The sequence below is a fragment of the Cyanistes caeruleus genome, chromosome 25 (assembly GCF_971803275.1).
Source record: "Cyanistes caeruleus chromosome 25, bCyaCae1.hap1.1, whole genome shotgun sequence".
NCBI lineage: Eukaryota > Metazoa > Chordata > Aves > Passeriformes > Paridae > Cyanistes > Cyanistes caeruleus.
Window position 1 is genome coordinate 1683882 of NC_141725.1, and position 18653 is coordinate 1702534.

Sequence of the window (18653 nt, forward strand, 5' to 3'; positions counted from 1 at the left end):
AGACAGAATGATCCCTCCTTAAAGCAAGACAAAAGCGTAATTCAGGAGTCCTTCCAGGCATTCTGCTTCATTCATATCCCACAGAGCAGAAACAAGTGTTTAGCTGGGATATTGGGAAGGAATTGTTGGCTGGGAGGGTGGGCAGGCCCTGGCACAGGGTGCCCAGAGCAGCTGGGGCTGCCCCTGGATCCCTGGCAGTGCCCAAGGCCAGGCTGGACGGGGCTTGGAGCAGCCTGGGATGGTGGAAGGTGTCCCTGCCATGGCAGGGGTGGCACTGGAGGAGCTTTGAGGTCCCTTCCAACCCAAACTCCCAGCCATGACATCAGAGCCTCCCCAGGCAGGGTTTGACATGCCTGCATTCCTAGAGTCCAGCCATGTCATCCCTGACTCTTCTCTTCCTGGTGTGCTCAGTTTACAAGCAAGAAAACTCCTCCCTTTCCTTGCCCAACAGCCAGTTCAGCAAGTTCAATTTCAGATGTGAATTGAGCCAACTTTTCCTGGGCAGAACCACCTCCAAGAGCTCTGCTGGCCAAATCCAGACTGCACCAATATCCATTCCAATTCATTCTATGGCTTGCAGAAAACTTAATCCAGCTAGAATTCAGTAAAAATAACACTCCCCAACAGCAGGATAATGACATTCCCTTTAAATCTTTAAGCTTTGTAAAATGAAGTGAGGAGGGAAAAACTGTAGCCATCAACATCCTATGCAGAAGAGAATATTAATGAATGAAATATAAGCTTTGCCCCAGTTCCACTCAATTGCTTTTAAGCACATTATTTACTAATCATATGCTTAACAAGTTATACCTCAAACAAGCTGCTTTCTCCACCCTGGGGATAAATTTGATGATGGCAGACACTTTATGCCCATCAGTCATGTCCAGGGTTGAGATAAGACAAACTAATCCAGTTGTTATTGCAGCAACATGAAAAGACATAATGGTCAGTGAACAGGAACTCTTGATTTCCTTACATTGGTAAGCAGGTAAAATTATTTCACTTTCTTTGGCTGTGAGAGTTCTTGGTCCCTTTTTGGCACTTTGCACAAGCAGCTCCTCAGTGTCAATGAAAACAGAACAAACATTGTAAACTGAGGGAAAGAGAGCTGAACAGGGAAAGCAGGGGGGAGAACAAGAAAGTTGGCAGAGATTTAAACCTGATATTCAGTGCATCAAAATCTGAGTATGAACATCTCAATGACCTGTGTTAGGGTACCTCAAGGGTATGGTTTAGCTTCAAGTAAAAGTAGATAAAGACATCACCAGCTTTTAAACAAGATTTCAAAAAGACAGTGTCAGAATAAGATTGCTGTGGTCACAAGGACACTTCTGGTGTGGGATATGAACTGCTAGAGTTGAGATTCAAAGGGCCATATGAGAATAGACTCCAGCTGGGCCAGGAGAGGTTTAGATTGGATATCAGGGATTTTTAGTTTTTTTCTTCCCACAGAAAGGGCTGTCCAGCCCTAGCACAGGCTGCCCAAGGCAGTGGTGGAGTCATCATCCCTGGGAGTGTTCAAAAGCAGCATGGATGTGGCACTTGGGGACATGCTTTAGTGGTGAATATGGTGGCTCTGGGCTGATGGATGGACTTTATTATCTTAGAAGATCTTTTCCCACTTTAACAATTCCGTGACTCTCTGTCACCAACCTGACCAAGAGATGGGACATCCTGGCAGCCTCTCCCTTGGTCAGGACACACAAGAGGATTCTGCAACAAGAATGAACTGTTTTCCATGAGTTTCCCTCCACACTCCCCTCTGCCAGGCCCCCAATGTAAAGATCCAAATCTCAGAGTGGAGCCCACAGCAGAACCCCCAGAGCATCTCCACTGGGAGAAGTGGAAAGGGCAGAGCACAAAACTCCAGGTAAGGGCTTGAGGCAGACCAGAACAACCTCCTCTTTGTGAGAAACATTTAATTCAACACCATGACTTACAAGAGGACAGATTTACAGAGTAGTAACTGTAACAGACTGTTCAGAAAGGAAAATAATGGTTGGTGCCTGCAGTGCCAGGTAAAGCTCCCCAAAGCAGCACCTGGCAGAGTGGCAGCAGAGTACAATTCAGTCTCCTTGCAGTACTCAAATGAGCAATATCAACCAATTTTGTGTTTTCAAACCTTTAAGAAAAGATCAATCACTTAGGCATGGGATATTTTTCAGGGATCACTAAGCTGCACTACTCCCAAAGGCAATTCCCTGGCCCCTGGCTGTCCCTGCTAATCTTTCTCACACAATAAAGGCTCTGGGAGCTACTTTCTTCCCCAAGTTTTGGGATACCAACAACTTGTACAATTGGTCTGTGGCACAATATTTAACCCACCACTTTGCAGTGTTCTCTCAGCCAAGATGTCCATGCACAGATTATACAACAGATACCCTAAGACTAAAATAACTTCTGCAACCCAGTCAACACATTCCCCAAGCTATCAGCTCTCATCTTCCTCCCCTCTCCTTGTCGCCCTTCCCAGAGAAATCCATTTTTATCCACAAGTTACCCCAATATGCTCAAAGATGTACTGGAAGAGACTGAGGAATCAATCAAGGTACCCATGGTGAAGCCAAATACTTATAAACACATTAAGGCAGGTTTCACATCAGTCCAATTTTCGACACAAAATGCTGGTCACTTTACTGCACATGCAAATAAGAAAGATTCAATACTTAATAAAAAGCTTTAAATTCCTTTTTTTAGATATCAATTATAGAAAAATCAACCTTTTTCCTTTCTTTCTTTTTTTTTTTTTTTTTTTTTTTTTAAAGAGGTCAGAACATTACTGCACACAAAAGCAGGTGTGAAGCCACACCTGTTGGAATGGATCCCCTTCCCTCCACACTGAGGAACAGAGGGCAGGTTCTTGGCACCAGAAGAGAAAAAGGAGGAAGTTTTCCTCATTACCAGTCAGAAATGAGTCCTCCTTCCATCCCCAGTTGACAAAGTCCTTCTGACTGGACTTAAACCAAAGTAAAATATACCTCAGGCTGGGTATATTTGCCTCCAAGACTCTGTTCAGAATGTCTGGACACACAAAGCTCTGTATCCAAACCGTGGTGTGGAATAACCAAAACTCCCAATTCCCAGAGCTGGCAGCCCAAGTCCTCAAGTGCAGCTTCCCCTCCTCACCCAAGCTCAGGTGGGAGAGGCACTGGCAGCTCAGCTCTGAGACTACACTTCCAAGACCAATGTGGTCTTGTGAGGAAATGGCAATTCAGTGACTGGAATTCACACATGGAATGAACCATTCACAACATGAAATGACCTCCCTACAGTCTGGTACAAACAGGTAGCCCACAGCAGAGTAGCCAAGGAGTGAAACAGCATCTCCCTCCCTTGGGTTAGAGAGGAAGTTGTTTCTGTGGGTCATTAAAAGTACTTGGATAGAAAAGTTTAAAAATGTATCACCCAGTACTGAACCACAAAAAGTAATTAAAAAAAAACCAAAACAAAAAACCAAAACAAAAAAAAGAAACAGAAACTTCAGTTCCTAGGATTTTCCCTCCCACCACATGGTATTTCTTTATCCCCTCCCACTTTTGCATTTCCAATCACCCTACCCCTTTAGAAAAAGGAAGGGGAGTAGAGTTTAGTCAAGTTCCATCTGCAAAATTCCCCAGCAATGAATGAACCATCAGCTTCCACGTTTCCTGAAGTCCATCCAAAGGCTCTGGGGTACAGCTGGACTGGTGGTGCACTCTTGGCTCTGTGAATGGTTGTGCTGACCCTGCTGAATGGGTTTATACTGGGAATTCTTAGCTGGAACTCCCTGAAAGAGGAAAAAAAGAGATCTTGTAACTCAAAAAGAATTTTTTGTATCTTTTCTTAAAAGAAGAAATCCCACTGTAATAACACATCCATGTCTTCATCTCCTGGATTTCACCTGCAGCAGTCAGTTTGTTCTGGCTCCTGCCTGTTGCCAGACCTCTATAGCAGAAAGGAATTCGAGGTATTCACCATCCAAATAAAGCTACTGTTGGTGATACAGGAAAATGGGAAAAAAGAGCCCAGATAAAAGATGGGATCTCCCAAAGGCCAAGCAGATTGATTTTGTTAAGAAATCCTTGAAGCCTGAGGATTGATTATAATGAGCAATCTTCCTCCTACCTGAAATCCCCACTCCCTCTCCAAAGGAGCTCTTCTGCTATTCATCCTAAAAAGTCCCTTTTTCCCCCACCACATTCTTGATTCTTATCTCAGAGGCTCCAGAGGAGGCCACTAAATTGATCAAAGGTCTGGAGAACCTCTCCTATGGAGACAGGCTGAGGCAACTGGGGCTGAACCCTGAGCCTCCTTTTCTCCAGGCTGAGCCCTCCCAGGTCCCTCAGCCACTCCTGGTGCTCCAGAGACTTCCCCAGCCCCATCCAGCCTGGCCTTGGACACTGCCAGGGACCCAGGGGCAGCCCCAGCTGCTCTGGGCACCCTGTGCCAGGGCCTGCCCACCCTCCCAGCCAACAATTCCTTCCCAATATCCCATCCAGCCCTGCCCTCTGGCACTGGAAGCCATTCCCTGTGTCCTGTCCCTCCAGGCCTTGTCCCCAGTCCCTCTCCAGCTCTCCTGGAGCCCCTTTAGGCCCTGCAAGGGGCTCTGAGCTCTCCCTGGAGCCTTCTCCTCTCCAGGTGAGCACCCCCAGCTCTCCCAGCCTGGCTCCAGAGCAGAGGGGCTCCAGCCCTTGGAGCAGCTCCGTGGCCTCCTCTGGACTGGCTCCAGCAGCTCCACGTCCTCCTGATGTTGTTCCCCAGGGCTGGGGCAGCTCTGCAGGTGGGGTCTCATGTCCACCTCCCCCATTCCTCACCCAAGGCCCTCACACTTTTCAAAGCACAGGCTAAAAAGTAAAGAATCACCAATATTTAAGATTCCTCCTGAAAACCTCCCTGTCCTCAATGTTTAAGATGAGACACAGCACTATCACCTTACCTGGACTATACATTTTCCATCTCCTGGTCATGGTCCTGCTCCTCCTCCTCCTCTTCTTCTTCTCCTTCCTCTTCAGCTCCTTCTTTCTCCGAGGGAGGCTCCCCATCCCTGGCGATCTCCTCCACGTGGGCCAGCATGTCAGCCATCAGGGCCTCCTCCAGCCTCTTCCTCACCTGCTGTACCAGCTCCTCCTGCTTCCTGCCCAACACAAGGGACACCCAACATCAGCCCCCAAGGCTGCTCCTGTCAAGGGAAGAGTCTCCAATCCCTCCAACATGAGATAAAATCTCCCCAAAAGCCCCACCTGGCATTGTACTGTAAATGAAGATGAAAAACACTAAAAATTTGTCCAATATTTACATTATGAGTTGATTTCTGGCTGAAATTTGGCTAATCTAGCAGCTAACTTTTTTCTTTCTTAGCCTGATGCCGATTTTCAACTCCTACTACTAATATCTAGCAAGTCAGCCTACCCTGCACAGACTTTCAAAAATAAGACTGGAGAAAATAAGTTTCAGGCCATTTCTTTCTGCTCATTTTTCTTTTGAGTCCCAACCCTAAGAAGTCAAAGACACAGCAAAGAAGTGATCAACAATCAGTGGCTCATGGGGATCCTATTTCAGCTCAGCCACAGGACATCAAAGTTACAAACAGACTGTTTTTCTTGGTCATTTATGTCTCAGTCAAGCCCAGAAAAGTCATCCTGCAATTCCAAACGATTTATCTAGCAGTCAAAGCAAGGACTGCCTTTAAACACTTAATAAATGCAAATTGCATGCTGCAGGCCTTTGGTATATTCAGTTCTTCACCAAAAGCTTAAAGCCGAGTTTGACCAATCCTGATTTAATATTTCATTACTGATAGCAGAATAAACTGCATCCCTGTTCCTGTCACCAGAGCAGGCATGGCTTGGATTTGACCAACCCACACATTTTATTTAATTCATTTACTGACACAGGGGAAGGTGAAGAGAATCCAATCCCATCGTTCAGGATTTCTCCAATCCCATCTCTGCTCAGAGGTGCCTCAGTCAAGATTCCCCTACTTGGACAGACTTGTAATTAAAGGAAACTTGACATGAAAAATAAACATGAGCCTGAAACTCCAGAGTAACTGAGCATGAGGTCAAATAAAAAATAATGGGCTTTAAGCACATGACAGAGCTTAATGTAACTACTTTTGTCTACTCTATTGCTAGAGAGCCATTCAAATTAATTCCCAAGCCACAGTGCTCCATCAGACATTTAGAAAGAAAAGGAAAGCACAAGGAACAAGGAACTTGTTCCAGGACACCAAGTGCTATTTCCAGTTCATACCTGATATCTTCATCTGTCACCATGAAGGCTTTGCAGAGAGGCTGGGAGGTGTTCAGCCAGACCCCAGGGTTCTTCTCCACGGCTGCAGAGAGCTGGCCAGTGATGGGCATGGTGCTGGTGTGCAGGGCACTGGCGATGGCAGAGAGCAGAGTCTCGTCCGTGCAGCCGGGGCCAACCCCTGCAAGGGGGAGGGAAATCCATAACCAGCACTGCCCCAGGCAGGGAGCAGGAAATCAGGACAATGGGAATTAAATTTTAATGGCAAAGCACAGGCTGTCAGTTTGAAAGCTCACATGACATAATCTCAGACCTAAATGCTTCTAACAGCACCTGTGCAGCTCTCTGAGGGTATTTAAACTTAGAGCAGTTCCTCATTCTGTTACCACCAAAAAGGTAGTAAAAACCACCAAACTGGGAAGGGAAGATGTTTCCATTCTGCTTGAACAAGGCTCAGAGAGCTGGGGGTGTTCAACCAGAACAAGGCTCAGAGAGCTGGAGGCTCACAGGAGACGTCAGAGCCCCTTGCAGGGCCTAAAGGGGCTCCAGGAGAGCTGGGAAGGGTCTTTGGGCAAGGGCTTAGAGGGACAGGACACAGGGAATGGCTTCCAGTGCCAGAGGGCAGGGCTGGATGGGATATTGGGCAGGAATTGTTGGCTGGGAGGGTGGGCAGGCCCTGGCACAGGGTGCCCAGAGCAGCTGGGGCTGCCCCTGGATCCCTGGCAGTGCCCAAGGCCAGGCTGGACAGGGCTGGGAGCAGCCTGGGACAGTGGAAGGTGTCCCTGCCCATGGCAGGGGGTAGAATGGGATGAGCTTTAAGGTCCCTTCCAACCCAAACCCAAAGAGCATTTTGGGTGCTCTGCTCTTTCTGGAAAATGAATTCCCCAAAAGGCTGAGAAGCTTTGCCTCAGTGTCTCCTCAGACCAAAGGGCACTGGGACCCCCAGACAGAGCACTGCAGCTCCTGCTGCAGCAGGAATGGCCACAGCCCTGCCAGGCTCTGGGAACAGGGAGCTCACCCTCAGCACCTTCACTCACTGCTGCCAGGTGCCAAAATGCCAGCCCTGAGTGAAGGGCACCCTCTGATTACCTTGCAACCCTTTGGGAAGGTCCATTGTTTTCACCAGCTCCTCGGCAATGTCAAAGGCATTCAGTCCACTCAACTTCTTCTCCCAGAAGAGCTGCAGTCAAAGCAGGTGGTTATTGGCACAACCAGAAATGGGACTGACTACTCCACAAAATCCCTGCTTCCTGTGCAGAGAGGGAACAGCAGTGCTGGAGCCAGTTTAATGTGGATTTACCACAGAAGGGATCTGTCACCTCCAGCAGCACGAACAATCCTTATTGCCAGTCAGCCCCAAAACTCCTTTCTCCCAATTTGCTGCCCTAGAAAACTCTCTTTTCTTCCAGGGCCTGGTACTTTGACTGCTCTGAGCTGCAGCAGCAATGCCAGGCTTGTTGACTTTCAGCTACAAGCCCACATGTGAAACAGCCTTTTTTACACCCTATTTCTCTCCTACACATCCCACAGAAAGTTAAGGAATGCAAGAAGTGTACTCAAGGTAAAGTATTATTTTCTTCCTGTCCAGCAGTTTGGTCCTGTCCCCCATGTCTGGTCCTTTACCAGATTTTGAGTGACAGGCTCTCCCCAGGCTTAAAATCACCTGAATGTCCAGTGGGGTAGAAAGTCAAATACATCACCTTGATACACCTTTAACTTTGTGCCTGGTGCAGGAGGGATGTCAGGAGGATAGCAGTTCATAGCTGAATGAATCAACTATTTTGCAAAAACCACATTTTTATCAAGGTTTTGAGAAATCAAGAATTCACCTCAAACAGACCATTCATATCCCACCCCTTTTTCCTGCCTGTCAAAACCCAAGAGCAACTGATCCCACAGGACATTTCCAAAAAGGGGAATGAGCACAGTCACAGCCCAAACACAGGCTGGATATTCTCTAGACTTTCAAATAAGTGATTTTTTTTTTTTTTTGTCACCCAGAGCAGCTGTGGCTGCCCCTGGATCCCTGGAAATGTCCAAGACCAGGTTGGATGAGGCTTGGAGCAACCTGGGATAGTGCAAGGTGTCCCTGCCCATGGTAGGAGGGTGGAATGGGATCATCTTTAAGATCCCCTCCACTCCCAAAGAATTCTGGGATTCTGGGATTTTTTTAAGCCAGTGCATGACAGGACTTTGCACTGCTTTCAAATTCTGCAGAAACATCTGGAGTCTGCTGAGCAAAAGTCAAGATACCTTGCAGCCCAGTAAAATATCTTAAACAGGAACACAAATCCAGCTCAGAACTGGGAGAAGGATTTTATCTTTAGCATTCTGTTGTATTGCCTTAACTATAGCAACAACACTGTGAGCACACAGGATCTATTTCTGCAGAAAACCATGGTAAGACCCTGCCAACCTGCTTAAAAAACAGAAAAAAACCCACCCCAACCACCAAAAATCCCCATCCACTTCAGATAAGTTATCTCACACCTGCAGCTTCTAGTTGAACTAGGTTTATGTAATTCTTAAAAACTGCTTTCAAAATGTTTTTTTAAGTTTTCAGAAAAGGTTTCCAGTGTTCCAACTGATGCATCTTATTTCACCAGGGCCTTGCCTTGTCCTGAGCACCCTTTCCTTTAATTTTGGTGTGTTCTATTGCTTGCAAATACACATTATGATACGAAAACCACTTTGATTTTGTATTAATAATAACATTCTAATTGAATTTATGATCTTATACAGGCAGAGGTTACTCCTACTAATGTACAGTCCCTTGCACTGCAACAAACACCACATTGGATGTGATCTGTGCAGGAACATGGATTTAATGGAACATGGAATTCTTACACACTTGCAACATTGGGCAGTGATTCTAAACCGAAGTGTCCTCTGAAGGTTACAATGTCTGAATAATTTTGTAGATAATACTTAATTTCAGCATTAAGGAAATTCAAGTTTAGCTACACCAGAATTGTGACCTAACCAAAGGCTGGAGTTTTTAAATCCCAGTGCACAGAGTCCATAACTAGAGATTAGGAATGTGATTTGTTCTGATTTTAAGAGCTGGGAGCACTGCAAACCACTGCTTCTAAAAGATCAAATTTTACTGAATTCTGAAGTGTCAGAGATCAGGAATTGCCAGGGAATAATTGTTCAGCATCACAAAATTAAAGCGGATTATCTTGGGATCCTCCCAGTAGCAAATCCAGGAGTTTCTCAGCCTTACCTGCCTGGGCTGGTCCACAGCTTTCTGGGGGTCACTCTTCACCTTGTTGCTGGGGTGGTTTGTGATCTTTGTGACGGGCTGTTTGAAGATAGAGGCTGTCTGTCTCACGGGCAGGGCTGTGTTCAAATCAGGCTTGCCCTGTTTCAAACAAAAAGAAAAGGAAAAAAACCACCAAAACAGTTTCAATTTGCTAAAATGCTACTACAGCCACAAAGAAGTGTGTCAGGGAACAGTTCCTGGGCTTGAAATCTTGTCTAATCTCAAGTTATACAAGTTAGGCTGCTAAAAATACATAACTAAATTCAAATCTTGCCTTAGACCTATCAAAGTTTTCCACTCATTCTGTTTAACATAGCAGCCTCCTCCCATGTTAGTTCACACACATCAATTTTACTCCCATTTTTAATGACTTTAGGAATCTGAATAAACCACGTGCAATCACTAAAAGAGAGGATTACAACACAATATTTGTAATACATAAAAAATTACAAACAGGGATTTAGAGGCTGGTTTTTGAATGCAGAAACCACTCCAAACCATTCCTTCCAAATCCAGTTGTGACCAATAAACAAACCAACACAGCTGGAAGTCGAATCCCTCTTTTTACCTTTGGTTCTGAACTAAGCTCAGCTTTTAAATGAAGCTCATAATCAATTTTGCACTAAATGAGTGCATTTTCTGTTAGGGGAAGCATAGGAAGACTGTTCCTCATCCCCAAAATCTAACATACAACCCTTGGAATGCCTGTAGGACACGCTTTGTTCTCAGGGATGCAAACACTGTGTCTGCTTCACAGATTTATTCATGAGATGTAGAAAAGATGCATTCAGGACAAATATAATTCTGAACCATCTGGGTGCTAATCCATTCATAAGCCAGTGATAACATTTGTACACTTATTGAGAGTTTTGGGCAGAATTTTTAGCCTGAGAGGTGTGTGAGCTGCTGGTCTCTGCCTCAAGGCAAATCTCAAAATATCACTGCAGCACCCAGGACTGCAAGAAATGTTCCCAGCACACTCGTGATGATGATATTTGGGTGGCTGATGTATTTGAAAAATAAGCATTGTGCCTTTTCCACATTCAGTGTTTAGGTGCACACACAGCAGTTTTGGGGTTCTGGGAAAGATTTCAGCATCTGATGAAGATCCTTAGGATTGACTTGGGACAATCAAACCTGACAGGGAGCCTGTCACTGCCATCCTGACACCTCAACAATCTGAATTACCAACTAGAGAATCTTTTATTTTGTTCTACAGACAGGCCTCACAGTTCTCTTCCCTATCCTGCTTTTTGCCCCAAATTCCACCTCCCCTTCTATCAATGCCAAAGCTGGGTCACCAGCACAGCCTGAGAGAGCTCCAGTGATTCACTGGCAGGAGCTGCAGCATCTCCTCATCCCTGTGGACCCAAATCCTTCCTCTCCTCTTGAACCAAAGGCAAGGGCAGAGCTGCTGCACAGCTCCAGGAGATGTGGGGCTCTGGAGCAGATTGTGCTGGAGGAGGTGAGCTCACACTCCAGGGAGGGAGATGACAGAATCATGGAATGGTTACGATTGGAAGGGACCCTACCAGTGCCACACCCTGTCAATGGACCCTTTCCACCATCCCAGGCTGCTCCAAGCCCCGTCCAGCCTGGCCTTGGACACTGCCAGGGATCCAGGGGCAGCCACAGCTGCTCTGGGCACCCTGTGCCAGGGCCTGCCCACCCTCCCAGCCAACAATTCCTTCCCAATATCCCATCCAGCCCTGCCCTCTGGCACTGGGAGCCATTCCCTGTGTCCTGTCCCTGCAGGCCTTGTCCCCAGTCCCTCTCCAGCTCTCCTGGAGCCCCTTTAGGCCCTGCAAGGGGCTCTGAGCTCTCCCTGGAGCCTTCTCTTCTCCAGGTGAGCACCCCCAGCTCTCCCAGCTGGAATCCACGGCACAGAGGCTCCTCTGCACTCATTCCCACAGGTCAATGCCTTTCTTGTGTTGGGAACTGAGGAAGGTAACAGCCTCTTCCCTGCCCTCCTCCACAGACAACTGAGCAGTGACACAACTCTCCTCCATGGCACCAACCCCCTGGGAGCAGCATTTGTCCCTCCCCCACCAACAGAGATGTTCTGACACAACTCCAAGTTCACACTTCAGTTATGAAATGCTGCATTTTCCCTCCCTCCCAGACGCTGCTCTGGCACTTCCACAGCAGAGAAGACAAGCACCAGTGCCACTCAGTCTTACTTTGGCTTGGTTGGAGCAGTCGTAGCGCATCCTCTGCCTGTTCTTGTTCATTTTGTTCATCAGCATTTTCCCCGTGCGGAAGTCAAAGGTGCCCAGGTCCATGGAGCTGCCCAGGTAACGCGCCAGCTGCGGCTTGCTCCGGAACTTCTTCCCACTGGGGCTGCAGAAAACACACCAGAGACACAAGGAGGGAAACTTAAACCCTCAGAACTTCCACAATGGTGTCTCTACAACTCAGGAGAGGTAATTTGGATTTCCTTTCTGAAAAACACATGCTGGCCTTTCAAGAATGAAGCTCACATTCGACTCTAAAATGTGTGGTTTTCCTTTCATATTGACTCTTTCTTGTGTGGAACAAACAAATTAAGTTAAAATGTTTTTATATGTCAAGAGGAAGATTCAGATCAAGTAAACAAATGTAGCATAATGCACACAAAGCCATCAAGAGAGATCTCAGCACAGATGCATTTTTCATTCAGTTGTCTCTCATAGTAAATACCCATTTTCAAGTATAATTTCTTCTCCCAGGACTGTTGCATTTGATTAGCACCACAAATGCACCTTGTCTCCTCTCCCTGCCCCTTGAACAGCACAGTCAGGTTTGATTCTATGTCTTCTGTAGTACCTTGAAGACTTCAGAAAAGGAGAAAATCAGAAGTTAACTACTGACAAGCTGCAAAGCAAAGAATCCCAAAGTGATGCAAAGTTCAATGTCAAAACCTTGTAAAACTTTCCATTAATGGCAACAGGGAAGAGAGATTCTTCTGTAACACCTGGATTTCCACAAAGACTCAACCTGGAGAGCAGGCACAAACTATTCCAAATCTTTATGGATGTTTTCTTTGAGATTTTTGTGTTTTGGTTTTTGTTGTTTTTTTAAAATAATCCAATATCATAAACCACTTTTTTATTCATAAATAAAAATAAGCCAGTGTGCTATGGCTGCAGTGTAGGACTGCAAAGACAATAAGCACCTTCTCCTTGAGCATCATAGCACCACCTCTTTATTCCCTCAATTACTCTCACTTCTGGTTTTCTCCACATTCCAACTTGCATATTCAATCCTACTTCACATCCAGGAGAAGCTCATTCCCTGTATATCCATCCCACTATCACAGGTTAATGGGTTGGAAAGCATTTTAAGACCAAAAATGCCAGTTAGCACCTTACCTCACACTGGTGAGAACAAAAGAAAACAAGAGGAAAAGTCTATTTTCACATATTGTCTGCTGCCCTAAAGCTTTATTAGGGGAAAACCAGCATAAGCAAAGAATTTCTGGTATAGAACAGTGACAGAACAATTAGGCTAAGTCAGACTATGCATGAAAAAAAAGAAAATAGATTAAAAAACAAACCCAGAAAGTACTGAAATACTAAAAGCTCTCCAAAAAGTGAGAGAAATTTAATATAAATAAATTACACTAACACTGAAATTAGAAAAAGTCTCTTGAAGGACTTAAGACTGAAAGGTTGTGGTGATCCCACACAGCATCTGCTTAGGAAGCTCCTGGCTCCAACTGCTCCCAAGCTGCTTATCCTGCCTGGATCTCCTCCCTGCCACCACCACTGCTCACACAGCCCAGTGTTCATGCAAATGAACCAGCTGAGGAAAATAATCTGTCTTTAGATGGCAGGGAGAGGAGGAGGAAACACTCCCTCACTGGTTATTCCTCAGCTGGACCAGCACTTGGGTCAGGAAGCAACACAGAGTAGGACCAAGAAGCCAGGAACAGAGCCTGTGTCCAGCCTCAAATTTGTGAGTCCATTTTTAAAACTATAAAGGGAGTTATTTGTCTCAATCCAGAGAGAGGAATAACCAACTCCAGCAGCTTTAGGGCAGAGCTGTTGCTGCCAGTGAAGCCAGGAAGAGAAACTCTTGCTACATTAAGAACACGGCACTGCTTCCTCTTCCAAGATCTGCTGCTCCAATTTAGGATTTAGTGTCTTAGCAGGTTTAAAAATAATGCATTAAAGTGCAGAGTAACTTCCAGAACAGCCTCAAAGACAGGATTTTAAGTGAACAGAGCCCTTCATCTCTGTGTGTTTAGTATATGCTGTGGTCATTTTGTAAGGAAGAACTGAAAAGCTGCTCAGTGTCTCAAAAAACCCACCTGAAATGACTGAGAGTCCTGTCTCTTCCTGGGGAAGCTTGGCCCAAAGGAAAAGCACTGAAATGTTCAGAAGAAAAACTTTTATTCTGATTAGGTCTTGCAAAAGGCAGGATCATCCCCAGGCTCTCTGGGACAACAGCAGACCAGGGAGCAAAGCTGTGACCAAAAGGTGACAGTGAACTGAGAAAGGAAGGGGTGGGGTGCCCTGGAGCTCCTGGGGACCCTCTGGCAGGAGCATGCAGGACATTGGGGCACCTACACACACCTGGGGGGGGTCAGAGGAACCCAAAACTCGATTCCTGCTGCACACCAGGACACACAGAAACTCCCCTAACACCACAGAACTCTGAGCCCTGTTAAAGTGCCCTTTAAATGTCACAAAATACTGAATTTACCTCCTTCCGCTGCTCTTGCACTCCTGGCTTTGTGCAAGGATTTTAAAGAGGCCCAGAAATGAGACATTTTTGTATAAAGCTGCAAACCCCAACCTCTGCTCTATAACATCCCCCCAGGGAGCAACGCTGAGAGCCCGGATTGATCCTGGGCTCCTCAATTAGGCTCGGTCACAGTTCCCCGTGTGTGAAAGGCAAGGACACGGCCAAGCTGCAAAGGAGTTTACAAGTTGCAAAGGATTTTCCATGCTCATCCATCACCAGCTCCAGGGCTTTATTCACTTGGGCTGCCTGGCTCCTGCGAACAAAACAGACCTGGCTGCTGGGACCCACCCCGAGGCACCCCCAGCTCTCATTCCCAGACTTTTCCGTGTGGATTAAGCCGCGTTCAGGGCAGTCTATAGAAGGGCCAGGCCTGCCAGGTGCCCCTGCTCTCCATGTGCAGCTCACCCTTTGTTTCCTGCCTTATATCCTTAAGGAGAGAGCGGCTGCCCAGGCCCTCTCCCCTCCTCCCTCATCACAGTCTCCTCCCCTCCGCTCTCCCATTTAGCCTGCACAAGATCTGCACAACTTGGGAAGCAAGGGACAAAAGACAAAAAAAAAACCTTGAGCAAACCCAGCCACCGCCTGCCTCTGGAAGAAATGGAGGCAGGAATAACCCAGGGAAAGCGGGTCACTGAAAGCAGACTCACGCTCAGAGCCTCGTTCCCTCGCTGGATGGAGCAAAGAACACAAAATGATTCTACTTCTTGATTTCCATCGTGCTCCCTCCCTCACTTCTCTCCCCAGCTCTGCTCCAGGCAAATCCCAGCACCAGGGGCTCCTGGAGGGCTGCAGGACCTCTCGACGGGGCTCGCAGGGACCCAGGACACCCCAAAACCCACCACTGACCGTGTCTCTCTCACAGCATCCTCACGTTATCCCTGATGCAGATTCCACACCCAGCCCTGCCTCGGGGTCCCACTCTACAGCTGGGTTATGCTGGGATGGGCTGGCACAGCCATAAAAACCAACCAGACCAGGTGGGCGACACCTCCAGCTGCCACAGTCCACCCCACAGCCTGAAACATCCACAGCCCCATCCCACAGCTCCGAACAGAGCAGCCTCGGGGACCCCACCTGGCCCAAGCACCTGGAAGGGATGATGCTCCCAAGGGATGATGCTCCCAAGGGATGATGCTCCCTGCCTGGGGGGCAGTGGGCCGGGGGGTAGGGGGGTGGGGGTGTCTTCGTTCAGCAAGTTGGACTCCAATCATACCAAAATTAAACCCCCCAAAAATCCCCAAACCCCAAAGCACTCGGAGACACCCAAATCTCCTAAATTTCCAGAAGCATGACATCCCTATAGAAGAGCCCAAGGGGCAGCTCCATAACAATGGTGGGACAAACACAAATACAACCAAATGATTTCATAGGGCTCAACTCAGGCATCATGGAATCATGGAATTGTTAAGGATGGAAAAGACCTTTAAGATCATCAGATGCAACCGTCACCCCAGCATCACCACCATGTTCACCACTAAACCATGTCCCCAAGTGCCACATCCATATGTTCTTGAACATTTCCAGTGATGATGACACCACCACTGCCCTGGGCAGCCTGTTCTATTCTTTACAACCCTTTCCATTAAAAAAATCTCCCTAATACTCAACCTAAATGTCCCCTGGTGCAACTTGAGGCCATTTCCTTCTCATGAGAGAAATCATGAGCTTCCCTGCAGGCAAACCAGAGCAACAGAGGAAGAGCAAAGCACAGACTCAGTAAAAGCATTCTGCTCCACAATTTTTTTTTGGAAGAGAATGTACTGATCAAAATACCCATGGAGGAGTGTTAAAAACATTCCCTTCCAACTTCTTACATTTGTGCTGCAAAGGTAGGGAATTCTCAACAAAAGAAGTTTCACACAAGAGTGTGAAGTTTCCCAGCACAGTGATGTCAACAACCTGAGGCAGAGACAAGCAGCGATCCCAGATTGCTGACACTTGGTCATCAAACCTTCAGGAGAAAAACACTCTGAAGAAAAAAGCCCCACAAAGCAGCACTAAATTCTCCTTCCCCCATGTGAGAACCCTGAGTTTGAAAAAAGCCAAAACTCTCTCAAAGACAAAAGTGTCTGCCACTTTGACAAAATCCCAGACACAATTTTATTCCTTAAACCCTCCATCCCTGAACTTTTCCTGCTCACTCCAAATCCAGCCCACAAGTCCCACTGTATCAGCCAGAAACCCTCCTAAGGATGAGGTTCGAGACTAGCTTTAAAAACCTGCCCAGGTACTCACACCTCGAGGTAAAAGTAATTTCCAGCCAGAGACCGGCTCACACACACATCTCCCAGGGGGATTTCCACAAACCCTCCCTGCATCTGTACATCCCCAGGAGCTGGACAGAACAATCACCCGGCAAACAACAGGCAGAACTCGCACAGGTATTACCGAACTGCCACACCTGTATTTGCCACTCTGAGGTAATGCAAAATGCAACAGAAACCAAAAATTAGCGCAACAAAGCTCTATTCTACCTTTGATCTCAATCCAAATTGATACAAAGGGAAAACCCATAATAATTTGGGAATAAAAACATGCTACTTATCCTCTCTCCCCCTTTTTATTAAAGTTCAGCTCTGACACTGTAACTTAACAAACAAGTTCTGGGAAAAGCAGGATCTTTGAAGCTTTCAGCTGCTGCTGGTGGTCTCATCGTGCCCTCAGCCTCTGAGCTGCAGCAACAGAATCGGCTTCACGCTCTCGAGGATGGCACCTTCTGGTTCACTCATCCTTTTCTCACAACCATAATCTGAGTCTAAAAATGAAACCTGAAGCTAAAGCTGTGGCTGCCCAATCCCTGGAAGTGTTCAAGGCCAGGTTGGACGGGGCTGGGAACAGGGGGTGGAATGAGATGGGCTTTAAGTCCCTCCCAGCCCAAACCATCCTGGGAGGATTCTGTGACAGATGCACAAGTTGATGGTGTGGATTTTGCCGACGAGCAGGGCCAGGTGAGGACACAGGGCCAGCTCCTGCTGCGTTCCCAGCTCCCGCTGGACCCGAGTTTCACACCTCAGCCCGCGGGTGCCTCGTGGGTGCGGGGAGGATCCATATGGCCACCTACAGCCATATGAGCCATGCAGGGCTATAAATAGAAACCCTCCAGCTCCCGGGCCATGCGCTCCCCCCACAGCCACACTCCCGGGAAGGCGCATCCCGAGCCCGCCCCGGGGCCACCACCGCGAGCAGCCGGCGCTCCCTCCCCAGAATTCCTAAGTACACCCAAAAAGCAGCAGAGCGAGCCCCGAGAAAGGAGAAACAACACCCCTGCTGCTCATCTGAGAATAAAGAACCCCCGTTCGCAGGGCACGAGCCGCTCTGAGGGGACGCGGGGGCTCCTCACGGCGCTCCCCCATCCCTGAGGGGGGGCCGAGCATCCCCGACCCCCCCGCGGCTGCCCCGGGCCAGGTCCCCGCTCCCTTCCCCTCCACCTGTGGCTGCAGCCCCGGCCCGGCCTCCCGCGGCCCCCCCGCGCCCGGGGCGGCCCCGCCGAGCGCTCCCACCTCTTCCGCTCCATGGCGGCTCCTCCCGGCCCGCTCCCGCCTGGCTCCGGCCGGCTCCCGCCACCTCTTCCCGGCCGCCGCGCTCTGCTCCCGCCGCCGGCTCCTCCGCGCTCCCGCTGCCCCCGGGAGGCGGCGCCGCGGCCCCGGCTCGTCCCGTTCCTTTCCCGGTCCCGGTCCCGTTCCCGTTCCCGCGGGCGCCGCCGGGCCCTGGCCCCGCTCCCGCCCTCCGGTGAGCGCCGCTCCCTCCGCCCGCCCCTTCCACCCACCCGGCCGCCTCCCACCGCCCGCCGCGCCCGGATCCCTCCGCCCGCATATAGTCCCTCCCCCCGCCGCCCCCACGTGGGAGCTCCCCTGTCCCAGCGCCGCTCCCCCCGCCGAACCCCCACGGTCCCGGCCTTACCCCAGCGCCGAGCGCCGCTGGCCCCCCCGGTGTCCCGGCAGCGCCGCTTTGGGCATCTTCCCCCGCGGCCGCCCCGGCCGCACTGGCGGCCCCGCGACCCCCGGCCCCGCCCCGGAGCCGCCCGGACCCCCGGGGAGATGGGGCTGCCCCCGGGGGGCTCGCGGGGATCGTTCCGTGCAGCAGCAGCGTACCAACAACAACGAAAAAACGCTTAAAGAAAACCCCAACAAAAAAAAAAGGGGAAATCTGCACATGAGGAGCTGGAGTGAGGACAAAGCAATGAAAAGTTTTTCAGGAAAGCGTGTAAACCAACACCTACTGCAGCTGCAGTGGCAAATTCCCTCCTGTGGTACCGCCAGGAGAGGCATCTGCCTCCCGCTGCCAAGGAACATCCACTGGGAGCCCCAGCTTTGGGGATGAGGTACCATCCAACCCCTGAATTCCGGCAGCTCGTGTTCCTCTCCATTCCAGTATCCACATGCTGGGAAACAGCACAAGGCAGCCTCCTTCCCAAAGCAAGTCAGAGGAACCA

At 48.7% G+C, this 18653-nt stretch overlaps 1 protein-coding gene across 6 annotated transcripts; it reads right to left on the minus strand.

Annotated features, from left to right (window-relative positions):
* Positions 1–1902: 1902 nt before the first annotated feature.
* Positions 1903–18216, minus strand: MBD3 (methyl-CpG binding domain protein 3). 6 transcript variants are annotated; one of them, XM_086862412.1, is made up of 8 exons: positions 18122–18216; positions 13785–13841; positions 11674–11833; positions 9455–9592; positions 7318–7408; positions 6232–6409; positions 4916–5113; positions 1903–3766 (listed from the first exon to the last, which is right to left on the minus strand). In XM_086862412.1, exons 1-7 carry the CDS (start codon positions 18175–18177, stop codon positions 4921–4923), a joined length of 873 nt encoding a protein of 290 aa, XP_086718538.1. In that variant the 5' UTR covers positions 18178–18216; the 3' UTR covers positions 1903–3766; positions 4916–4920. The 6 variants fall into 6 exon arrangements, with proteins under 6 accessions (XP_086718538.1, XP_086718536.1, XP_086718542.1 ...); XM_086862410.1 differs by having other exon boundaries at positions 13785–13862; positions 18122–18190; XM_086862416.1 differs by lacking the exon at positions 18122–18216 and adding an exon at positions 17722–17905.
* Positions 18217–18653: the final 437 nt, after the last annotated feature.